The sequence below is a fragment of the Stylophora pistillata genome, chromosome 3 (assembly GCF_964205215.1).
Source record: "Stylophora pistillata chromosome 3, jaStyPist1.2, whole genome shotgun sequence".
NCBI classification, from domain to species: Eukaryota; Metazoa; Cnidaria; class Anthozoa; order Scleractinia; family Pocilloporidae; genus Stylophora; species Stylophora pistillata.
This window is the reverse complement of record NC_142521.1, coordinates 36,967,335-36,994,106: the sequence shown is the minus strand read 5'-3', so window position 1 is coordinate 36,994,106 and position 26,772 is coordinate 36,967,335. Positions and strand designations below refer to the sequence as shown.

The 26,772-nt window shown below is 37.9% G+C and overlaps 1 protein-coding gene and 1 long non-coding RNA gene across 2 annotated transcripts; one reads left to right on the top strand and one right to left on the bottom strand.

Moving 5' to 3' along the window:
• Positions 1 to 1,331: 1,331 nt before the first annotated feature.
• Positions 1,332 to 22,292, bottom strand: LOC148735918 (NLR family CARD domain-containing protein 4-like). Its single transcript, XM_088753363.1, has 8 exons — positions 22,007 to 22,292; positions 14,437 to 14,501; positions 13,873 to 14,168; positions 10,366 to 11,090; positions 9,755 to 9,937; positions 8,278 to 8,391; positions 4,918 to 7,778; positions 1,332 to 1,593 (listed from the first exon to the last, which is right to left on the bottom strand). The coding sequence occupies exons 4-8, from the start codon at positions 11,075 to 11,077 to the stop codon at positions 1,471 to 1,473; spliced, it is 3,993 nt and encodes a 1,330-aa protein (XP_088609489.1). The 5' UTR covers positions 11,078 to 11,090; positions 13,873 to 14,168; positions 14,437 to 14,501; positions 22,007 to 22,292; the 3' UTR covers positions 1,332 to 1,470.
• Positions 22,280 to 24,083, top strand: LOC148735917 (uncharacterized). The gene is made up of 2 exons (XR_015998743.1): positions 22,280 to 22,372; positions 23,118 to 24,083. It is a non-coding gene; the product is annotated as an uncharacterized LOC148735917 (long non-coding RNA).
• Positions 24,084 to 26,772: the final 2,689 nt, after the last annotated feature.

The window sequence follows — 26,772 nt, the reverse complement described above, 5'->3', positions numbered from 1 at the left end:
TAATTTGTGAGACCTTCTTTCTCTCCGAGATACTTTAGATGATAAAAAACAATCCCGGCAGCTTCTGATGACAACTCAGAAAAGAATTTTAGAACTTCAGCCATCTTCATTAATTTTTCAAACGTATCCACTCCTGACAGGCAGGTTACAGTTCCATTCTTCTTAACCGTCAGTGCTTGAACGATGAACCGGGCGGTGAGAAACTCACTGACGGACTTAAAAAGAATATGAACGATCTTCTCACGGTTCATAGCGGAAAGTTTGGAAAGTTGGAAAAAACCGATATGTATTAGCTTTTCGAACAGATCACCATTTCTAAATTTGCTGAAGTTAAAATGAAGGCGATCTTCCAAAAGCGCGTTATATGCCTGTTTTCCTATTTTGGAAAGTTCCTCTTGATATTCATATATGCTTTTATCTAAACATACTTGAGATATAAAGAAAATGATTTAGAGACTGAATTATGCAATGAGTAAGTAATTATCATGTAACGAGGTCCTACTCAGGAGGGGAGTGAGATATAAAAGCTGCTCTGTGTTTCACTAAAACACCCCGCCTGTTTTTCCTGTGTCATCAATGGGAGATTATTAAGGGTATAAAGTTTTACTGTTTGGTAGAAATACAAAAGTGGTAGCAGTTTTCTGGAAGGATATAATCAAAGGGCTGCATGCCTTTTCGGTACAACGGGGTAAATAAAAGGGAAGAGTTTGGATCTTCTTTGCACAAACAAATTATTAAGTGCATGTACTTCCCCTTCCCTCAGAGCCAGTGGCTAAATAGTCCACCAGTCACAGGAGTCTCCCGCAGTTCAGTGGTAAAAGCATAAAAAAGAACATTAACTTGGCAGCACGAAAGCCAAATGGTTGCCCTTGAAGTTCATCAAAACAAATCCCATAAAAGTTGGGTTGTCGAGCAACAGGCCCAGCGAAAATCTTAAATTGACCGCCATTTCAACGCCGTTAGAATGTGCGTCCATCACAACCTGTGCAGTCAAAAGTTCGTTACGACGCGGTCAGCCTGGACACTAGCAAAATTAGGCCCAACGGATATCCCTACGATATGAATGATTCGGTCAGAAATAAATACCAGCCCACAAGTGGAGTGAATATTTTGCTAAACGGCTATTTTAAACTGTGGCCAATGTTTAGCAAAACAGCAAGCCAAGTTTCGATTCAAGGGGAAGTATTTAAGTGTGTTTTTCGAGCGATTTTGGCGAGAGTGTGTGAGACAGAAGTTTCCTTCCTTCCCTTTTACTTGGTGGTGCTAGGAAGTTGAGCTGAAACACAGCAAAACGGCCTGAAATCGCGAAAAGAACAGCACAGACTACTCTGTACGAAGGTAAGACTTTATTTCTTTCATTATTTCAAACAACTTTATATTTACGGAGCTCAAAAGCAAGTCCAACTAAACCACTATACAACCTCTACAATAATCCACGTGACAGAGCCTGGGCCGCCTGTGATCTTTGTCCTAGTTCTCGTCATCATCCTCATCATCATCATCTGGCTCGTTTCTGAATCTTATTCCTTTTTCTTTAAGCTCAGCTTTTGTACGAAGTCGGTGGATGTACCTCTCCCCTGCATATTCCTCCTCCTATCACAAGAATAAAGGGCAACAATATCAACTACAGCACCAATAATGTGTAACACTCAACTTGCATTTTCAGGCAAGATAAATTTTCAAAACACCTGTTTCATTAACTATGTGTAACACTCAACTTACTTTTTCACACACAAGCTAATTACTTGACGCATTCAAATATATTTGTCCAAAAAGCGAGCAGTGAAAGAGAATATTCACTTTTGAATTCAAATAGCTACAAGCGACTGACACTATTTCACAACAGGGAAAATGTTCTTAGATATAAATAACAAACAGCAATGGTCCCTGGCAATTAAATTAAGGCGATACTTGACAGACAAACAGATGATTAAATTAAATACTATATTTTTTAAAAGGAAAGAAAACTGTCTAATATCTTCTCAAATTGATATAAATCCGCATACAAAGTATTGGCTATCATTATTTACCCGAGGGGAAATGAAAAGTTTAATAATTTTTTAACCTTTCACACTTACACGCGACGGGTTTTACTCCACAGCATTTCTCCACTAGCAAAACTGTTTGTTTTGCACGAAATTATTTTAATCCCTGTCTACTTACGTTACATCCCTAGAAGCATATATCTATAAAATTAAACACGCGCTTCCAAAGTTCAGAGGGTACGCTATTTCGTTCATAGTCCCTAGGTACGAACAGAGCAAGAATCGTAACACGAATACAAGGTTTACATCGGGAAAGGAATACAGAATTGTAAGTAAAATCAAAAGATATTTGCTGTTTGAATTAGCTCAGGGACATTACGGCAGAGTGCCTACAAACGATTGTAATTTGTCTGTTTCAGTTTGACTCTATATCCTTCTAGAGAGAAGGAGTGCAGAAGTAAATTCTACATATTTCCCAAGCTGATGAGGTCTATTACAAGTTCAATACACTGTTACACGACTGAAAGTTAGACAACTCTAGATATTCCTTTTTGATAATCCGAGGTTGTCGTTGTAATGTTTTTCTCTGCTTTACTAGAAGCATAGAGTATTCCTTTCTCTGAAACCGTAACATTCTGACAAAACTCCATGTTTGAACCAAATGCGAGACACCTAGTAAATAATAATGATAAAAAACAAATCAAAAAAAACTTCAAGGTTCACACTTGTGCTCCGCTCAACTAACGCCTCCTAACCTATCATTTCATGCCACACAAGTTAATTGTCTGTTTTTTTTTTTATATAAGAAGGATAATGCCGCATTTCCGTATTCCTCGAAGCAAACAAAAAACGCCCACTCTACAGGAAAGGCTAGACGAGCAGCGAATAAGGTAGGCAGATGTTTTATTCTAGTGATCGTAATAAGAGTTTCACATCAAAAAGTTGTTTACGTTCAGCGATGTCACAGAAACATGGGAAGCAGCGTAAAGTGTACACAGAATCAACTCCACGGTGTGTGGTAAATTGAAGTTTAAAACTTATTTTGTTATGATTTACGGGAGACCAAGCAGAAACAAACATACGATAGCAAGTTTAACAACTTCATTATCAACAATGTTGTTCTTTAATTTTTCTTCAAAAGTGAGCTTATACGACGCGAGAGAGACCGATAGGCCCCGATTTCTGACAGAGTTACACAACACGAGCAGAGTAGCCAAAAGAGAAAAGAATCCAACTAATAAATAAGAATAAGGAAACCATTCAAGAGCGAGTAAATAATAACACAGTGCCGAGTTTGACTAATGGTCGCGTGTCGCGGATAGCGCCTTTTAAAATGATTTGTTTTGCTGTTTAGTTGTTTATTAGCGGGCTTCTCAAATAAAAACCCAAATAAACACTTCCCACAAAAACAACACAAGCCTAAAAATTTCAAAAATTAAACTCCTGATTACCCAAATAAATTTTGTCAGTGAAAAATTCTCACAATTCCTCTTTCCTTGTTTCCCTATGTAAGGCGTAACTACAGAAGATTTCTCTTTCAATATTACCTCAAAAAGAAAACCTAATCAAATGAACTCACAAAGTTTATCAAAAAATATCACCAAGCCTCGTTCCATTAGGACAACTTCATGTACTATACTGGACACTACTGACAGAAAATATGTAGTATTCAAGTCTTGAAAGCTAAATTTGTTTCTTTCTTCATTCAGTTTCGAAAATACTTTTCCGCAAACCATATCCAAACAAGCAACGATGTAACGGAAACATGGAAAGCAGCGTGAGGTGTACACAGAATCCGTTTTACTGTCTGCCAAACTGAGGTTAAAAAATATCATTGCTCAGGATTATTTAATGGACGATTGCAAGACCAAGTTGAGACAGAGACTTACGAGATTCACTCAAGAAAAACTCATTATTTGCAATGTTTGTCTTTGATTTTTCAAAACAAAATAGTGTTATCATGGAGACCTAGGAGACCAAGAGGCTCTACGAGCAACTGACAGAGTTACTCAACACGAGCAAATAATCCAAAGAAGAAAAGAATCCAACTGATAAATGAGTATAAGGAAACCATTCAAGTCCCAGTAAACTATAACACCGTGCCAGTTTCGTTAAAGAAGACAATCATTACACCTTCAACTTTTGTTGAATTATTTCCTATCATCGGCACAAACCTTTAAGACGTGAAGATAGGACAAGAGAATCAACGCGACTTTCACTTAAAAAAACCAATTCGGATTTTAAAAAAGGAAAAAATCCCTTTTCTTCGCTCATTTATATTTATTGGGGTTCACGCTCCCTGATAGCAAAAGCGAATAAATGCCCGCATAGAATGTAGGGAACAACTTCATCGAATTCAAAGCACGTATGGGTTGAACAATCCTTTCTCGTTAAATAATCAAACCCAAATAACAGCATCCCACAATAATAACAGAAGCCGAACAATTTCAAAATTCAAAATTGATCCGAGGAGTTTGGTCAGACAAATATTCTCACAACTCGTCTATTTTTTTCTCTCTCAAGTAAGGCGTAACTACACAAGCAAAGCAAAGGTCAATCGAATGAACTCCCAAAGTTTTCAATTATTGTGTAATCAGGAAATATCAAGTCATTTGGAAGTCCCTAAATTTAATCTTCGTAATCTTTTTCTTCAAATCATCTTTGAACAAGCTACGCATGAGCCATAAAAGTACTTAACGTGGGTTTGTTACGGTCTCCATCTACAACATCGGCTCCTAACGTCGCAAAATAGAAAAAGAAAATTCTGAAAACAGTGACTGTTCCTGAAGACTGTATTCTTTCTCACTAAAAATAATCTGATTAATTGAGTTCAAATCAAGTTATTGGAAATATTATCAAGTGCTCTGCTGAAGAGCATCTAAACAAAAATTAGATGCATAACAACTGAGTGAAACAACAAAATGGCACTTACATGGTAATCGGTGTCCACCTCAATGTTTCTCTCATCTACTGCTGTACACAACTCTTCAAATTCTGTCCTTGTCATCTGAACATCTTCAAGGAAGAGGATCATCAGCTCAGGAACACTGCTGAGATGTTGGACCAGCTCCCTGACCCCGCGGCCAAGTGGATTGGAAGATAGATGAAGAAATTGTAGCACTGGTACATACTTTAGAGCATGGGCCAGTGCTGATGCTTCATCTTCACCCATATTTGTAATCGCCAGGTCCAGCTTTGTCAGATTGGGTACATTGTTCAGGTTCTTGGCCAGTTCAATAATCCCGTGACCCAGGGCATTGTTGCGTATATTCAGTTCTTTTAACTTGTTTAAGTACTTTAATGAGGCAGCCAGTGCTGATGCTTCATCTTCACCCATATTTGTATTCTCCAGGTCCAGCTTTGTCAGATTGGGTACATTGTTCAGGTTCTTGGCCAGTTCAATAATCCCGTGACCCAGGGCATTGTTTTCTATAACCAGTTCTTCTAACTTGTTTAAGTACTTTAATGAGGCAGCCAGTGCCGCACATTCCTTTTCTCCCATTTGTACATCCCACAATACTAATCTCTTCAACTGTGGCACGTGATGAAGACTCTCAGCCAAATGACTCACACCACTGTGTAAAGGGATGAAGAACAGGTCGAGCTCACGCAAATTTGGAGAATGCTGCAGTGAGTCAGAGATAAAAGCTTTATACTTTGCTGCTGTATAGTGGTCGAAAACTCTTAATCTGTGGAGATTGTCAGTAAAATTAATTCCGTTAATCGCGCTCTCAATCAATTGAAAGGCTTCCTCCTCCTCCTCCTTCTCCTCCTGCTTCTCCTCCTCCTCCTCCCCCCGTAGTCTCGTTATTCTAATTTCTCGAGGAGCTGTTACTAAAGGCAACACGTTCTTCAACAGAACAGCTTCCTTAAATGTGTGAACCCAAATGTTAACCTTTCTCACCAGTGACAAACAGTGGTTCTCAGTCAAAGGTACATCAATGTTGTTGTTTTCGTTATTTACTAAATTATTCAGAGGTGGCTGAGAAGAGCAAACCGGCGCTGACATCAGTTCAGGAAACAATTCAGAATGAAAAACCTTATTTGTTATGTCAATTAGATAGACAAAGTTTCTCCCCCCGGATTTTTTGAGGAAAGAGTTCCTACCGAGCATATCTGCGTACTTCTGTACATCTTTACTTTCTCCAGAATACGTTAAAAGAACCGCGTTCAAGTCTAACATTATTGATAGAACATCATCGGGAAAATGTTCAAACGGCCACTCACGTACAAAAAATAAATAGTTTGGGAAACTGCTGACAGATTTGAAGAAGTGTTCTACAGCAGCAGTAGACGTGTTTTTTTCCGTAAGTATCACAACATGGTTAACACATGAGAGAAATGCAGAATACACGGCTGTTCTGTCTGAGGCTGGACACAAAAACAAACAATCGACACAGAGTAGAATAAACTGTTCTTGTTCCCAAGACAAATCATCTTCAGAAGGTGTCTTGGTGAACTGGTAATTTGTGAGACCTTCTTTCTCTCCAACGTCATGTAGATGATCAAAAAGAATCCCGGCAGCTTTTAATGACAACTCACATGCGAATTTTAGCACTTCAGCCATCTTCCTTGATTTCTCAAACGTATCCATTCCTGACATGCAGCTGACAGTTCCATTCTTCTTCACGGTCAGTTCTTCGACAACGAACCTGGCGGCGAGAAACTCCTGGACAGACTTATGAAGAAAATAAACGATCTCCTCACGGTTCAAAGCGGAACGTTTGGAAACTTGGAAAAAACCCACATCTATTAGCTTCTCGAAGAGATCACTATGCGCACATTTGCTGAAGTCAAAATGAAGACGGTCCTCCAAAAGAGCATCATATGCAAGTTTTCCTATTTTGTAAAGTTCCTCTTGATATTCATCTATGCTTTTACCTGTTGCGACGTTGTCTGCATCTTTTGTAGCCATGTGATCCAAGAGAGTCTGAATAAATTGTACGTAAATGTGCGCACGAGACGTGGGTAACTGATGCTTTTTCTCTTTCCAGAGAAGACACAACATCAACAACAAAAGCGGTATTTCTGCCAGCTCTTCGAGGTCCTGCTTCTCCAGGTTGTCAAGTAACCCTTCAACGTCCTCCTCATCAGCAAGAATCTTTCTTGCAAACTGTTTCTTTTGTTCCCTGCTATCGAGCCCGTTGATTTCAAACTGAGCATGACTTGGCACTCTAAGCTCATCCTCTTTCACTGGCCGCGTTGTGATCATTACACAACAGTCTCTCAGTTGACCGCCTCTCCAAATCTGGTGAACTGGGGATGACTTTCCACCGCTGTACTCGTCATATCCGTCCAATATAAGCAGCACTTTCTCCTGGTTCTGACGAACATATTCATACAAGTTATTGACTGCCATCGGGTCATCAGCAGACAACAGTTTAGCGGTTTTCAACATAGTACAGAGGTCCGGAATATCACAAACGTCTCGCAACTTGATTAACAGTAAAAGAGAAAACTTTCTGAGGATCTCCTTTTTGCCATCTGCCCAATCTACAGCTAATATTTGACTGAAAGTAGACTTTCCTATTCCAGGTCTTCCATACACTAGAATTCGTCTACGGATGGGATGATGTTCGTCACCTTCAAATACTTCACTGATGTCTCCCACCCTTTTTTTCGTCGTCCCGTCAGGTTTTCTGTGATCTTGTAATAACGTCAACTGTATGTATATGTCATTAATGCGTACCGTGTTGTCTGGGTCCCATGGTGTTATTTTCACTTGACACATGGTGCTGTAAAACTTTCGCAGCTGGTTCTGGCACCATTCCAAAGATTGCATCGCAGAGGAATCTGTAGACAAAAAAAACACCTTAAATTTTTGGTAACTCTCAAATTGAAGAGAACATAATCATTTCTAGACTAGAGTTTTTCATCAGTTTAGAGGCTGCATTTTTATCAACTCTAATTTGTAACTTCAGTAAAACTTACTCTTCAAATCTGGGAGTAAATAGAGTGAATCATATTGTCGTTCGTCATATAATTCTATATTTCCCTTTATCTGGGCATTACGGTCCCCCCTTTACCCCTTTATCACAAGTGGTTTAAACTACTGATATTTGAACACTGAGTCCTAACCTTGACTGGAAAGCTCTATTATTAAATCAGTGTCGCTGTAGAGGTTATACAAATGCAGAACTGGGAGGAATTTAACACGTGTGTGATTCTCCTTACCTCTGCCCGAGAAATTCAACATTTTTGAATGCTGAATTTTAACTGCAGTCTGTTAAAACTTAAAAAACTGCAGCCTATGCTATAATTGGTCTAAGAGACTCTTGATTCAAATATATACCTGCTACTTTGTCAGACGAGGCTTGTGACTGATGGGAAGACTGGGCACTAGAAGAGGATGGCTGTACCGGAACGTCTTTACTCAGTGCTGAAAGTTGTCTGTCAGTTGAATTATCTTCAAGAACAGAAAACCAAACAGACAGCAGTTAGACAGCCTCGTGAGGTTAGGAAAAGAACATGGCACTACATTTAGTTCAAACCACCATCATTCTAAACCTGTGTCCTAACCTTGCTTGCTAAGCTATTTGCTGAAACAAATGTGGGTGGAAGATTTCTATAAATGCAAATCTACGTAGTGAGGAGTTGGTGCCATGCATTTAATCTCTTCTACCTCTGCCTAGAAATTCAAGATTTTCCGTACACTAAGGAGAAGCACCATGCTGTAATTGGGCCAAAATTACTACTCTTGGAAGTCTTAACGGACATACTGTGAATTTGTAGACAATGACAGTGGCTCAAGTGATGTAAGTAATAGAGTACTTTACTGTCTTTGTGTCATCAATGAGAATTTGGTTTCATCAACTCAGTTGATAACATAAAATAGCCACCGTAGAGTTTCTAAAACTCACCTTTTGAGAGTTCGCCCTTAGTGTGACCGCACAGAGAAATGTGGATGGTGTGTGGTTTATATCATGGGGGTGCAGCAGGGGAGCTTACAACGCAGGAGATTCTACATGTAAATGTCTACATCATTCTACAGTTGAATTATGGGGGTCAGAGGTCTTCTTTCCCGGGGGACAAAATTTTTCAAAAAGTTTAAAAGCATTCCACCATCAACCTTGAACAGATTCAAAACCCGCACGGATAATAACCCGCACGGATAATAACCCGCACAGATAATAACCTGCACAGATAATAACCCGCACGGATAATAACCAGCACGGATAATAACCCGCACGGATAATAACCCACACGGATAATAACCCGCACGGATAATAACCCGCAAGGATAATAACCCGCACGGACAATAACCCACACGGACAATAACCCGCACGGACAATAACCCGCACGGACAATAACCCGCACGGACAATAACCCGCACGGATAATAACCCGCAAGGATAATAACCCACACGGATAATAACCCGCACGGATAATAGCCCGCACGGATAATAACCCACACCGAGAATAACCCGCATGGATAACCCTCACGGATAACTTAGAGCTCCTGTATGTTGAGTTGAGGTAAACGTCATTATTTAATTTGTCAGCTTTTGCTAACTCAGCAGAACATCTATCAACAAAGCAAGTGAAAATTGCTGACAAACATGTAACATTTCTGATCCAAGAGCTGTTCTCATGGATCAGCACATGATGATAAATCATTAATCATGTTTTTAATTCAGTTTAGGTAGAGACTTTGGTGATTTGGTTCCAGCAAATTCATTTAAAACAAAACTAAACAGCATACAAGGACAGCTTGTAACTGCAGGCAAATAAACTGTAACCATGAAAACAAAGTAATGCTAATCTGTTTACCTTTGTAATGTGGCCAATCATCAAAAATGCTGGATTTATTTAGAATGCTGACAACAAGAGAGGCTGCTGTGACACTGGCAAATGTTTTCCAGCTTTCTTTTACTTCAGATCCATCTGCATAACCTGAAATACCCTTGACGACAACCCACTCCATTTTCAGATCATGTGCTGCACTGTAAACTCCTGAGACAAGAAATGACAAGCTTTCATAAATACCACAACAACTTTGCCCCAACATCTATTGCTTTTTACCTTTACCTTTGTTATCAAAGATTTGTAGGAAACTGGAGACATATTTTGGAAAGTCACGCTGCATATATACTGCTGCAGAGTTAGTCCCTCCAGCAACAACTTCTCTCAGTTTCCACACCATTGGGATATTAAAACTGTAACTCTTACTCTCTCTACATGTACATGAAATGCTAGTTTGTTCATCAGTATTGGCATCTCTACTTCTGGGTGTAGAGACATATTGTGAGAGTAAAGCATCCCAGTCAAAACTATGAGACATGAGTTCAGTAAAAACTCTCTTTTCAATGATTAAATTATATCCCATTATCTCTGTCATTATACTGTCAGTAACATTTACTTCAAACAGAAAGAGATCTCACCCTCCCCTTCTGTTTCAATTGCAATTGCTCCAGGAAATGACTTCACAAGTTGGCCATTGCGCCTCTCAGCTTGTACAAGTTCAGAACCACTCAAAATCTCACCACGGTGGACTTCAACTTTTCTTTCTTTAGGATATTCTAGGGGTGGATTCCAACCAAAACCTGCACATTTAATGAGATCAGCAATGTCTTTGCTGACAGGAGCTGTGACCCCCCAAAATTCCATGCGATCCTTTGTAAACTTCTGATAGGAAGAGGTGGTGAGTTTTTCTGATAGAACCACATCCCCCAGCTTTGTTGTTTCCTGATTCATACCACTACAGTGGCCCACAGAAAACACAGCCTTTGGTCTCAACTGGGTGACAGCATTTTTTACAACAGTCAAAGAACCACCAGGAGCTTTAGAACCCTCTGAGCATCTCATCAAAGCAACTTTCAGTTTAACATCTTGATCTTCACCAATGCTGCCAAAGTATACATGACCAAGCCCTTTACAATAGCTTGTGAATGGATCAACAATGTAATAGTAGCAACTTAAGAACTCACAGTCCTTCACTGTTAACAACAGAATGTCAATTGGGAGTTCAACATCTTTCCAATCTTTAAAAGTCTGGGTTAGTTCACTTATCTCTGGAAGATTAATACTGATCTTTGGTGGGTCACCGTAACTGTTCTTTGAACTACTCTCTTCAGTTCTCACAGTTACTGACATTGTCGATCAGCTTCTGGAAAAGAAAAAAAGGGAAAATTGAATTATGCAAAGTATCAAAAGGTAATGTATAGTTTACCATAATCATTATTTGAGCTTGATAACCTGTGCCCAGCATAACATCTTGCCTCTTTCCTCAGCTTTGAATTGATGCAGCTGTAAAAGTTTATTCATTTCTGAAGTCACTTGAAGGATTACAATAGAAAATTAAAGTACCAAAACTGTGCTTTTGAACTACACTCATTTTGATAATCTCCCATCAAGACTTGGAAAGTGATAGGTTCAAGCAAGAGAAACTTGATGAAGACCCAAGTAATCTAAAAATGTAACACATCTCATTTTGCAAATAAATAAGGCTCAAATTGCCTTCTGAAATATCAAGTGCACAGAACTCACTCAAAAGCATTTTGATAGACTCATTGAAGGACTGGAGAGAGTGACACCAAAAGCTTACAACTTTTTGGAAAAAAGCTGGTGGTGCTGATGAAGAAGGTTTAAAAAATAATGAAAGAATGAACAAAATTGCCAAAAGTAAGTGAACAGGAAAAAAAACCAACAAACCAACAAAGACAAGTTCATGTTTAAGAAGCAGAAGCTCAATACTGCAGACACATTCTGACTTCTGAGGTACCCTTACTGGCTATCAAATCTGGCCAAGGTCAAGCCTATTACCCAGTTGTCATTATGCCACCTAGTGAAACTCACATTCTAAGATTGCTTGGAATGATCAACTATCTGGGCAACTTTGTCTAGGATAGTTATTTCTGATATGTCACAATCTCCAAGGAGCCTTCAACCAATTAAGCTCACTTAATTGACAAATCCATGAAGAAAGCTTTCACAAATACAGCAAGATGATTTCTGAGCCACCACTACTCTGCTGGGTAGATGAAAAGGAAAAAATTGAAAAGCAACTGTAGCCTGGGTGCAGTTCTACTTCAAGCTGGTAGACTGTGGCTTTGCAAAGTTGAAGAATGACTCAGACAGAGCAGAGATAGATACAGATAGAGAATAGGTGCCTTGTATCAGTGTTTGGTTGCACAAGATTTTACCTCTATCTGAGTATCTCCTCCATACATAAGAAAAGATTACTGCCATTACAGATAACAAACATAAATAAGAGATAACCTTAAGCAAAAGTATTAGAATAGTGCACCCACTCCAAAAGTACCACTTCAGTCTCTTTTACAGAATAGAACTCAGATGTTCTTCAATCAATCAATCAAGTTTATTGTCTTTATGTGAGGCATGGTTACCCGATTGCCTGAGCCAGAGGCTCATGTATAAAAGGGAAGACTATTAAAACTATGTACAAATAATGCTATAAAGATGAGGATAAAAAGATCAGTTAAAGTTAAATTGAATGGCATTGCATAGTGGTAAGAAGGGAAATATGACAAATACAAGTGCAAATAAACAATAATAACTACAGACAAGAGTTGTACTGACAGCTGGGTCCTAATGTGCTGAAATCAAAAGCCTTGAGCTTACAAATGAACTCACTAATCTTATTTGATTTTCTATATCAGTACCCCTACTTCTTAAGTTACATCTACTTTTGGAAATTTGGAAGAAGTTTCTAAAGTACTCTAGACCATTAGAGTTCCTGCACTTGTACAATAAAATAAGAGAACTATTATAGCATCTTTGTTCAAGAGACTGCATATCACTCAAGGATAAGATAGTATCATAATCAAGATTGCTGCCTAGATTTAGTACAGTTTTAAGTGCATATTTGTTGACTGACTCTAGTTTAGAGCTTAAAGTTTTATTCATTCCAATAAGTAGTGGACTGAGTTATTCCAAGTGAGGAAGCAGGTAGGCCTTGTAAAGTGTTAGAGACACGCTGTGAGGCATCAGTCTTTTGAGTCATCTTAGAGCACCGATCTTGGCATAGACTTTCTTAAGCATGTCGGATATGTGCTCACTGTAAGTCAGTCTGTTATCAATAGTCACCCCAAGAATTTGAAGTGAGTTTGACATGCAATTCCACCTTAGAGTCACCAATAAAGAGTTCAGGGACATAAAAGTGACTACCAAGTATCATACCTTCAGTTTAAATACTGTTAACAATCAGATAATTTTGAGAAAACCAGGTGACCACGATGTCAAGGTCCAGGTTTAGCCAGGTTTCAAGGGGTCTTGATGTCATAATTAGATGCATAAGTTGTAGTATCATCAGCATAATTAGACGCAGAGAAGAGATTTGTCTAGCAAAGTTTAGGTCATTGAGAAAAACTTTTAAATAACAAGGGACCAAGTGGACTACCTTCAGGTACGCTGCATTTGATTTGACACCATTCAGAGAATAATTTTATGCCATGAAACTTGACCCTTTGTTGACGATCAGTCCAGTATGATTGAAAGAAGGCAATAGCATCGTAATTCAGACCAACGGCCCGCAGTTTAGCCAATAGTAGATTGTGACATATCAAATCAAATGCTTTAGAAAGGTAAATGGCAATAGTTCCGGTTACATGTACTTTCTTAGAGTCAAGAGCCAGTCTCCAATCATCCACAATCTTAAGCAGAGAAGTGCAACAAGAATGGCCTCTCAAGAACCTGGACACATTCAGAGAGAACTTAGAATTGAAAGCATCATAAAGTTGGTTGTACATAAGCAGTGATACCCCCTAGAACAGAAAATCTGGCGGGGTGGGGGGGGGCTGCAAATCAAAAAGGCCCCTGTGGGGTATGGATATTTTCTGGTACCACGTATTCACCCTTTAAACCCTAAGAGTGATCAGCATTTAACTTCATATGTACATGAGCATTGATGTCAATAGATTAACACTCACCTTTCAAGTTGCTTCTCCTCTGAGATGATAACAGCAGTTGAATTAAACTCTCAGGTACTTGTTTTCCTCTGAATTGAATCAATAATACCATCCACCAGATAAACCACTACTCAGTAGATTGTGTGGCTGATTGTGTTCACACCAATCTACTGGGTAGTGATTAATCTGCTGGACAGCAATGAAATTCAACCAGCTGTGGGAAAAGGAACTGTTTCGTCTGTACACCTAGGTGTCATAAAGCCTGTAGCTGTTGGATTATGGTACTCAAATGGAACTCAGAATATTCTGGAACTTAGCTGTAAGGAGGCAAAACACATATGGATCAACATATCAATCTGAAGTGACTACAGTACACATAAATGCACACACAATTGAAAAGAAAATGGTTTTAAGCTCTTCATCTGACAGGAGTTTAAGTATACTTGAATTCTGGATGCAAAATCAAAAACAGGCTTCTACCTCAGTTGCCACAAACTAGAAATAGTGAGCAAAACAAAAATTCTAAAATCAATAGAAAACATAACTTAAAAAATTAAAACAGTGATGAGGATGTTCAAAACTTACTCGATATTCACAGCAATGTCCATACAGGGTTGTCTCTCACAGTCTGGGTGTTTTTCAATGGATCTCTGTTTATAAAAGTTAATTACAACAAAAAATGATTACCATTTAGATGTGTATACATTAAATTCACCCACCTACATACACTGTATAACTATGAAATATATATCAGAAAATAATTCTATAAAGATAAAATGGAAAAATACAGTAAGGAACAGGTTCAAGCATGCAACCAGCAGAATCACAGTGTGACTAAAAATTTCTTTTTTTTTTTTTTTTTTTTTATAATTACCATCTTCCTCAATCATGTTTACAATTTAACAATATTTAATTAACTAGCTAATTGCTACTGGCTAGGTTTTGACTAAATAATGGTTAGTTTGCAAAGCTGTAGATTAATTACAAGAAATAAAATTATTTTAACAATCACATGATTGTTTACATGCACAATTACTAAAGTATATTAATAAACTACAAATTAAAAAACTAACTTTAATTATGGATGCAGTTCACAAAGGTACATGAATAATTAAGATAACTTATTGTACCAAATGAAGCTTTAAGTTATCAAATTCAAATTGTTGTTAAAAAGATTTGCTTTCTCAAACATTCTTTAAAGTAACATATTGTTTAATAGGCCATTTTACTGTTGTGTACTTAGTTACCAAGCCGTTGATTTGGAGTGAGGCTGAAGGTGACCTTGTCATAATGGAGACCTGTATCTAGTTAGAATGATAACAAAGTGATTTAGATTTAAAAGGCAGCAAGGTTTGTATCATCACAAGGTCACCCTTGGCAACCAAACACACAACTGTAAAATGGACTATTCAATTTTGTACATAATTCATTCTTGTTAGATTTAAAGGAAATATGCTTTTCAGTTTGATGTTTAGTTAACAAAGTTACTTAAAGTGGTTCAAATACAGTTTTGTTTCTTTCTACTGACAAGTTCACAAGTATGATGTTCCTTACTATTAAGTTTAATTAATATTTTGTCATAGACTCCATTCCAAAAACAGATTGGAAAAAAAAAAAACACTCATAAAAAAATACAAAATATCATTTCTGTGGTCTGATAACAGAAGAAGTAGTCGGGGTTAGAAAAATAGCCTACCAGTATTTCTTAAAGTAATTCCTTTGTTTATATAATAGAGTTTTTAAACACTTTGTTCCAAAGGAGCATACATATAATTGGGATTCACTTGCAGCCTTCAGTGCCACCAGGATGCCTCCAAAGCTTGCTTTTGTTTGAAATAAAATTCTTCTCTGTCCTTAGCCTGTTTACTTGGTCTTTCTCATTTTTCTTAGCCTGTGCAGCCAGGCTCTTTTAGGTGAGGGGAGGGGTGGGGGGAAGGGAGAGCCTGCACCAGCCCTATTGTTTTCGCATTTACCGCCCAAATTTTTCAACCAATCATACTCGCCGAAAATCAACCATTCAGTTTGCATGTTCACTGCCAGTTTCCTGTCAAAACAAACTCGCGCCTCTCATGGTGGACACAGATAGTTCTTTTACTAGAGCAAAGAAAGGCAAAAAACCATCTTCAAACCAATCAAACGAATTTTGTAGACTTTGTAAGAAGAGTCTTTGAATTTTGTATGGTGATCGTGTAACCCATACATCCTACAGTAATATTTTTAGAGCACCAAATGATCCGTCCAAGAAACCGCTGTCAGAATCTCTCAAAAGCATTGGAATTATTGTCGAAAATGAAGAAAACTGCTCACAAGTAGTCTGTGGGACTTGCGGAAGAAAATTGCCAGGTCTTTATGAATCATTTACCAGTGTTCACCATTCTTAAGTCAAAAGGAGTTGTCGTCAGCTCAGTTATACAAGGCCAAGAGAAAAGTCGAGGATGTAGTGACACCATCGAGATCAAGTCCTGCAAATTGCAAGACACGCAGAGAACTATCACCAGGAAAATCTAAGTCAAGAAAGGAACTTTTCTCAACAAGCAAAGAGAACAATTTACTAACAGAAAAAGATTCATTTGAAGAGGCGCGAAGAAAGCAAGCAATTGAAAATGTGGCTCTTTCGAAGTTAAACATAGACAATCTGGACACGTCACATGGATCTGTGATCAAGGTTGTGACTGCATATCCTTCAGGAAATGTAACTGTTGGAAGTAATTTTACTGATGTAGAAAAATCAATATTGTCAAATATCTGCTAAATCGTTGCTCCACTTCTTGTAGTTTTACATCGAAAAGCTCACTCTTGTCTGTCATTTTGAATAAGAGTTGTGATTCAAGACGGGATATTGATTGACAGGTGATCGACCAATAGAAATCACCCAATTTTTTTTCGACCAATAGGAATTTCCTGCACTGAAACTAAGTGGCAAATAAATGTGAAAACAATAGGGCCAGTGCATGGTCTCCCTTCCCTCCTCTTTCCCCCTCCCCACCCCTAAAAGGGCCTGGCTATGCAGGCTATATTTTTCTTTTGTAAAAAAAATTAATAACAGTCACAACATTTGAAATTTTCCAGATCAAGGATAACCTTGAAGTTGGGTGTATTAGAATGCAGTTTTAAATGGACTGATTGCATGCCTTAGACCTGTCCATACTAAAAAAATCACTCTTCATTCCTGCATCACTGACAACATCAAAAGACTCCATATTTGAAAGGTCATGATAAAAGCACATCAGTGGTGTATCTAATATTTCTATCAAAGAAGGTTTTTTTAATAAAAGGGCTATTCCACATGAGACATGAAAATTTGACAGATTTTCAAATTCAAAATATGAGAGCCAAACTTACTTTTAATGAAAGCTTATACATAGTTCTATAAGAATCCAAAACTAGATTGGCAGTAGTGGCCATGCCCAGGTTGTGTGATGCCATTGTTTTTGAGGGTTTTTATTAACCGAATAAGCCATTTTACATACCAATATCTAAATTGCTATATCTCAAAGAAAATGATATCCATGAATCAGATTTTGAGATCTTAACTACCCACTAGGATGAGCCTTTCAATGCCAAAAGAAAAAAATTCTCGAACATTTAATGCCTCAGACGTACAAAGACATAAAAAGTGTTGCGGACGTGACCTTCAGGGTATGATTCAGAGCAACATTTATTTAATTTCTTTGTAGGTTCTCAACTGTTTCAGGTCTTATTTATGCTGCTCTTATTGTTAAGTATTATGATAATTTTGACACCCCAGCTTGCTCAAATTTGTCAACTATTTAAGAGATATCGGGTTGCGGACGTGACCGTTGTGGACATGACACATTTGTAAAAACCCAGAAAACCTCATAAAATTTTCAAACATGAGAAGATATGTTGATATCTAATGACAGCAAATGATAATTATAGACATATTATGATATATGTAAGGCTATCACTTTTTTACAATTTTCCAAAAATATATAAATGCCCTTTGACGTACAAAATGACCTAGATCATCAAAGTTTTTATATTTTATTTGTTATTTATTTCCCAATTTACAGATAAAAGCGATAAAAACAGCATTTTTACTTCAGTGGCATTACTCTGAACGTTATTAGCGATGAATGAAAAGCTCTTTCTTTAACATCCCCAAAATGTCACCTCCACAACAAATTTTGGTCATGTCCACAACACAACATTTTTATTCTTTATATATATTATTTGTTATTTATTTCCCAATTTACAGATAAAAGTAATAAAAATAGCATTTTTACTTCAGTGGCACATTACTCTGAACATTATTAGGGGTGAATGAAAAGCTCTTTCCTGAACATCCCCAAAATGTCACGTCCGCAACAAATTTTGGTCACGTCCGCAACACAACATTTTTGTTAATAAATCCATGGTAACAAGTAATTTCTATAATATCTTTTCAGATTTATGAAGCACAATTACTATTGCATTTAGTTAGTATATGCAGTTTTTTTAAAAGGTTTTCAATTCACAGGAAATTTGAAGTAACCAAAAGCAATTCAAATCAATGGTTGTTTTAGGAGTCACATCCGCAACACACTTTGAAAAATTATTTTCTCTGGATCTCTAAGAGAATGATAGTCAAAATGTTTTCTGGCAAAATAAAAGGTACTTCAGGGGTAATTTTTATGACATGACTCAATTCAATTCAAATAGTGTGGATCTGACTTTAGGAGACATTTAATACCCAAATTTTGCCTCTAAATGTCACGTCCGCAACGTGGAATTGACCAAAATCACTTTTACTCTCATTATGTATTTCTTTGTTGTTCCACAGAATATGGGTGTATAAATTGTTGGGGTCCTCAACTTCTCTTTAGTTTGACCACCATTTTAATAGTCATAAGAAAAGGATTGGTTAAATAGGTATTAGGTTAATATCAACAGTAACCTCCCCCCTTCCTTCAAATTGCTTGCATACAACCAGACAGTAAATGGCAACAAGTAATGTCCTTAAAGTACTTTTAGGCAGAACCCAATTACTGCACTGCTTCATTTGGCAATGCTTGATTCATAACATTAACACCCCCAAGTGATTAAAAAACTAGTTCTACACTGAGTTTACAATGGAATGAAAACAGAACAAGGAGCTCAGATTAGTCACAAGACACTTATTGGCATGAGAAATGACATGGTACCCTAAAATAAACTGACAAACTTCCAAGTCCATAAGTAATAATAAAATCATAAATGTGGTAAATTGAAAATAAATACCATATAGGGTATAAAGCCTGATAAGAAAGATTCAATCACAAATTAATGCTCCCTTGTATACTTTGATGTAGAATGAACAAGACATTTGAACAATTAGTGAGTGAAGAAAAATTGTTTAGAGTGAAGCCACAGAGCTCAGAGTTTGAGAATGCATCCGGAACGAGACACAGAAGTCTCTCACCATGTAAGGATTCAAACTTTGTACTCTTCAGCATCATTACAATGATATTTGAAACAACAACCAGCAAATCTAATATATCAAGATTAACCATCAGTGAAAGACGATTCAATCAACTGTAATCGGTGCTAAGGTGAATGACAGCTAAGAACCCCTGAAGGATGATTCAATCAACGACAGTCAATGACAATTAAGAATGCAAAAGCTGTTAGTTATGCATAAAAAAACCTCCAAGGTACTCGTATCAGAGAGTAAGATCCCTGAAGTAATTCATTATCAGGTGCATTAGCTTTAACATGTCACTCTACTAGATGAAACTCATCGTTAAGGCTCAGATTCTTTTAATCCTGCTAACTTTAAGCTTTCATTTTTCGATAAGAATATCCTTTACGTTAAATTGATGTGTTCCCATGCAGTAACCAATAAATCAAAGTTAATTGATTTTAAAGAAACAGTCTCAAATATAATTTAGGGAACAAACCAAATGAAAAAACAAATAACAATGAGATACTGGGTAAACTATTAATTTTTATTTACTTATTTACTCAAATTCAATTACACAGATAATCAAAACAAAAACAAGGAGTTAAATATAATTATGTGACCTCTCATGGAAAAACGTACACTAACGACTTTCCGTTAAACGGGTGAAACGCACGGCTACCGAACGGGTAACAAATGGGGGAACTCACCCGTTCGAACGGATGCTATCGAACAGCTTAACGGGTTATCAAATATTCCGAACGGCTTGTGTAAATTTTCGAACGGGTTACCTAAACTACTGAATGGCTTTTCAAAATTTTCGAACGGGTCACGCAAACGACCGAACGGCTTGTGAAAATTATAGAACGGGTTACACAAACAACCGAGCAGCTTGTCAAAATTATCAAACAGGTCACGCGAACGACTCAATGGCTTGCGAAAATTTTGGAACGGGTTGACATAGACAGATGAACGGGTTTACGATTAATTTCGAATGGTTCGTGAAAAACAATTGCTGTAAAGGCCAAACAGATAGGTTATCAATCCTAACGAATGGGCAGATACGGTCCAATTCAGATTTTGTTGCTTCGAACGGATAGTCAACTGTTTTGATGCTATAAAATTGCCTGACTAAGTATTCAAGCTTGTTAAACAGAGACTTAGTTCAGCGTCTTTAAAAAAACTCGAATAACCCATGATGGTCAAATTTTGGTCATAATTATATCTTTGCTGTGTCAAGTGTTTATTGCCGCTTTATTGCGCACAAACGTGACTGTAACTTTTTTGTAGCAGCTTTGCATGTTGCCAAATAATTTATTGTTCCCTTCATGTTCGTGTAAAACATCAGCCCGTTCGAACGGCTTGATCATCCGTTTGTCGAAAACAAAAGACATTCGAACCGCTTGGTCAACCGTTCGTTGAAAAACATCAGTCCGTTCGAACGACTTGGATTATTTTCTGTCAAACGACTTGTAACATCGGTTTGGAAGGTTCATGCTAGTAACGCCACCCGTTTACTGAAAATAAATTGTTGCGTTCGAGCGGCGTCAGTCATCTGTCACGTGCTAACATTTACAAGATTTGTCGAACTTCATTCACTCGAATTTTGCCGTTAAACACCGCGCGAACACAAGCAATAACATCTTTCCCAATCGATAAACACTAACTTTCCGTATACCCCGCATTCTCCCTAAACAGTATTCGTCTTTATATGAGACCTTGAGTCGAGCGTAAAAGAAAAAGGCTTTTTCGCCGTCGAAGCAAGATTACTCGTTATTTGACAAAAAGTCAACACCGAAGACAAATGTATGTAAACAATGCATTTCAAAAGATGTCTTATGAACACTTAGACTTTTGCTGTTTGTGTGTTAATTGATACTACAAACCAAATCTTTCCTGCCATCGACTCTTTCGCTTGTCAATAGTACCGCTCAGAAACAATTGAATGTTAGGTGATAGAAAATTCTATTGATATTTTAATTCATGACTTGTGACCTACTTAAATCTTTGGTCAAAGACACACTTCCATGTGAGAACGGCAAGACAATAAAACTTCACATACCCACTGAAAAGCGTCTACGGAAAGTTAGTGTTTATCGATTACGAAACATGTTATTGCTTGTGTACGCGCGGTGTTTAAAGGCAAAATTCGAGCGAATGAAGTTGGACAAATCTTGTAAACATTAGCACGTGACAGATGACTGATGCCGCTTGAACGTAAGAATTTATTTTCAGCAAAAGGGTGGTGTTACTAGTATGAACCTTCCAAACCGATGTTACAAGTCGTTCAACGGAAAATAGTCTAAGTTGTTCCAACGGACTGATGTTTTTCAATGAGCGGATGACCAAGCCGTTCGTATGTCTTGTTTTCGACAACAGCACTGGATGACCAAGCCGTTCGAACGGGCTGATGTTTGTCACAAACGGATGACCAAGCCATTCAAACCGGCTGATGTTTTTCACGAACGGATGACCAAGCCGTTCGAACGGGCTGATGTTTTTCACGAACGGATGAGCAGGTCGTTCGAACGGGCTGATGTTTCCGACAAACGGGTGAACAAGCCGTTCAAACGGGCTGATGATTTCGACGAACGGATGACCGAAGCCGTTCAGATGGATACAAAAATTAATTTTTTCTAAACGGCTGACAAACGGCTTGTAAACGGAAAGCCGTTTGAAAACGGAAAGCCGTAAGTGTACGTTTTTCCGTGGGAGGTCACATATATACAAGTATAAAAAAGAGATATCTGAGTAATTAGGCCAGTTTATACATACCCTGCTGGCAGAGGCGTTTATTTGTTAACTTCCCCTACGGTCCACGTAAAAATAAAGTCCTCTGCGCTTGGCCTGTTAAATCTTCTTCAAGCATGCGCCTGGGAATTATCCAAGTTTGTGGATAATCTGATTTGCAAAACCAGTCAGAACCTGTTTTAAACACGTTTTTATGCGCATGCATCCTATTTAGCTATAATAGCAAGACCAAGTATGAGCCCACAATCAGCCGAGTACTACCGGGAACTAATTTGTTTCTAAGCAACAGGTCGCGCATGCTCGAAGAAGATTTAACAGGCCGAGCGCAGAGGACTTTATTTTTACGTGGACCGTAGGGGAAGTTAACAAATAAACGCCTCTGCCAGCAGGGTAGGTTACACAGAATTCTAGATTCCTTATTTTGAATAAACTGCCTGTGACAAAATACAAAAAAAAAATGAAAAACTAACATAGACAAATAGCAACAACAATAAGTAATCAAAAACTATAAAAATGTATCATCACTTAAGTTAAATATACTGATATAAAACTGATTCACTTTCTTACTAAACAATGATACTCGATCAATTGTCCTAATAGCTACAGGCAGGCCATTCCATAAATTCACAATGCGATTAAAAAATGAGAATTTAAAACATCGGTTCTAAAACGACCATTGGCAAGTATGGCTTCTGTATTCCTCATATCGTACTTCTATGATTTGAAGCTAACATATAATAGGACGTCAAAATCAATGTGCCCCTTCAGACATTCAAAAAAGAAACATAAATCTAAAAAAACCGTTCGTACCAGGAATAGCGATCTAATTTGAGTATGCAAATTATGGCATATAGATTGCAACACTTTCCCTCGAAATAAACAAGAACATGATGAGATAGCCAGTTCACTTTCATGATCAAGCAAAGGGAGCTAATTTGAACATAAACAACTGTTGTTAACAGCGATCTACGAAACTCAGTCTAGAAGCTAATTAACTGTGCCATTTAACATTTTCTCAAGCATATATGATTTAGAAATCTTGGACATCCAGTAAAACCATCTAATCAATGCATGCTCAGTCAAGTTGGCAGACAATATTACATACCTTTCTTTCCACTTTACTCGACGATTGCAGATGCTCGTTTATTGAAACTCAGCAACGGCCGTTGTGCAACTGAAATTTGGATAGATGAACTTTACATGAGGAACTGTTTTACAAGTTCCCAGCCAAGGTGAAAGAACGAAATGCAAGGATTCTTTAGCTAAATCTTCACGCCATCGACTTTTTCATCCCACGAGGGAACTATAGTTGATAGAGTCACGTGATGCAGGATCCTCGCAGTAGAGAGCGCTATTCTTCGTTCTCAGCCACGTGACCAAATTTTGTTACGTAAGTCGCGACCGCCATGCTGGTGAGCATCTGTTAAAGTAAATATGGCTTCAGTAGACGCGTCTTCGAGCGAAAGTGTTCCTTTTTCGGAGAATTATAGCAGTCTTACCGGTTCTGCTTAGGCCAGGTATCAAGTAAAAGTTCTTACCTGTGGATTTGATCCATACACGTTAAAAAAATCGGAGTGTAGCGAGGATTTAGTGGATTATCCTAGCGTGGAATATCCCGACATTGTGAATCATCTGGTACTCCAGACCTCGTGGATAACTGGGCAGCAAATGAAGCGTATAAGTCATGTGTGGGACTTAGAACAGAGCCTGATGGAGAATGGATTTGCCCTTCATGTGCACCATAAAATTTATGTGCAAAAATTTGGAATTGCTGGTAGAAAGAAATGTTGTTGTTGATGATGTCCAAAGTTATTCAGTTCTTGCATTTATCTGTTATGATACCTTTTGATTACAACAGGAACATTTTTTTAGCTACCTATACAAAAAATGTTAACCCCTTTATTAGCCACTTTAGGCATTTCATCGTTGGTTGAATGTTTTATTAGTATTAGGAACCACCATAATTATTAATAACTACACAAATTTAATTTAATTCCGTTGACTGTAAGGTATGGATTAGGCCTAAAAGTTATTTTTCTTAACTTAGAAACTCCTTGAAGAGGAAATTGTTGCTGAATTAAACATCATATTATCTCAATGATACCTGATAAAATATTGATACTCCCACAAAGGGTCTAAATGCTCTAATTAAAAGGCACAGACACTCTGATATATAAGTAAGCGCACAGCAAGTTACCGCAATTTTCTCTATTGGAGCCAAGTCATCACCTTGCCGAACTTTCACCAGCTGAATGGGGAGTATTTCTTGCAATATAGTGTACTTTCTGTGGACAAGACCAATCACCCTTTCCACGTGGATTCGGACATTAGCAATTTTTCTGGTTTGCTCCACTTCCTCTGCAGACAACTGTTTCTTACCTCTAGTAAATGCTGGTGTATGAAGGTGAGCTTGATAAAGACCAATAGGGTCAGCAATATCAAAACCCCTGTCAGCAAGCAATTTGTCCCCAGGTAAAAGCTTTCTCAACAAACCAGACTTTTCTGTGAGATATTTGTCACTCACTCTCCCACCCCATGCCTTTGAAATGAATGAGATAACACCTTGTGGTGTTACACCAATAAGAAACTTTGTAGTATTGTGAATTCACAGGCGCGCATCTGTCTGCAAGGCCCAAAGGGCCTTGCTTTCTTGGGGGGTCCGGGGGCATGTTCCCTCTTAAATTTTTGAAATTCTACAGTTGCAGAGATGCATTTTCCACCAGTTTGAAGCACAAACTAACATCCCAAAGTTACCAGCTCTTTTTAAATTAGGATTTGATGCATCAGTCAACAGACAAATTAGTAGATTTGCTTTTGCAACATTTGGTTGCATGGTAAGGTCACTAGAAGCTGTTTTAGTAACATCATGTATTTCATTATTTGCCGAGTTCTCGGAGGGCGTTTCTGTGCAGGTATCATTTGCTGGGATCTCAGAAGACATGGTTTCTGTGCAAATATAGAGTGGAATATAAGTGTAAACGATTGTTAAGTTGTTCTTTTCAGAGGGTATGATATCAATAAAAGTATGAAAAACGAAAAGGTGTTGGTGTTAGATTTCTTCTTTTATCTAATCTTACTAAGATGGATCTGCTAACAAACACACGGGGTTAAAGAGTTCTTTTCTTTACAGTTGCCGTGAACGAAAGATTTCTGTTACCACACGAGTAGAGTTTTTGCATTCCACCACAGACACAGACGAACATTTTGTCAGAAGGAAAGTTGGCAGCTTCTACAACAAATTGACTTTCAGTTCCCGTCGCTCGAAGAGGATTCAAATTTCAAAAGTAAATCAGAAAAGAATGGAGCTTTTGGGACAATTTTCAATCACCATAGGAGCAGCATGTCTTTCTGAATATAACTCAAACTTTCATTTAGTGCGAACCGGTTGTACCAATTGCAAAATGATATTAGATCTATTGTTTTCCCATGTTCTCGTTGCCGTCGCCGTCGTGGTTTGCTTATATTTGTGAAGGGCAAAGATATGCCTAGTCTCCCTCGCAGCTGTTTTTAATCTCGTCACGCAACGCTCCTCCCCACTCATCAGGCAGATTTAAATCTGCCTGATGAGTGCTTAACGCACGAAACTCAGAGTTGCAGCGAACCATGTGTGTTTCCTTCTAGTCACTTAATGTTATATAAGTTTAAATATATATGTTATAGAAGATACATTAGGAAAACATAGGAAAGTAACTTTTATTTTTTTCTTATGGTTGAGATGTTAAAAGCAGCCGGGCAATGTCGTCTTCACAGCCAGTCCATTTGCCCGATGCCCGGCCCTTAATGAAACCCCTGCTAGTCTTCTTGGATAGGGACGAATAAATGGAGGTCCTGTCTCCTGCAGGGTTGGCGGGTAGGAGACGTTAATTTCCCACACACGAGATTACTATGTGATGGATGTCCTCCCCTAGGTGGGATGGGTGGGTTTACTGGGCGCGCAGTAACTGGCCCAAGCTGTTGCGGTATCCCTGCCTGTCGGCAAATCTAATAAATTAAATCTATTTGAGAACAAACCCATAGATGTCACCGATTAAACCCTTTAACCCCTAAGAAGGATCAGCAGCTTTTTTCTCCTTACAATAACACCCCTGGGTCACACATCAAGGTCAGGAGAATCAAGGAAATGATCAACAACTAGAAAAAGCTCTAAATTGTTCAACAAACTCTCCTTGTCACACCTTAAAAATGTAAACAGAACAGTATGGAGTTACGGTGTTAATGGTTAACAGATTTTTGCTTTGTGGTAAAAAAAACCAAATAGATTCCATTTGCCTTGGGTCTGTACAGTAATAGATCACAGAAGATGACAAAACATGGGAAGTATGTCAGTAACACATTTGGCTGCACCACTAATTTTTGTTCTTTTTGCATTTTGATGTCACCTACGATCTATTACCAAACAGACACAACGCAACACAAAATTTATTTATTATGCAGATTAACCATTGTTTTATTTAACGGTTAAATATGCATACACCATAAAAGAATAACAAGTGAGTTGTTCAGATAGTAAGTTTAAATTGTAACTTTTTGTTTTTTCGCTCCTGAACATATGGATTTGCCACTAAAACAGGCTCTCACTTCTGAGTCATTTGTCAAAACAAAAGCTCCACTATATAGTGCCAATCAAAAATACTACAGTAACTGTACATGATTAAAAACCTTACTAACAAATACACTTTATATTTAACAAGATACATTTACACGAACAATCCATTCAAATATAAAAATTTTGCAAACAAAATTCCAAAAGAAAAACATAGATTTATACAATTTATGGAGACAAGGAGAAT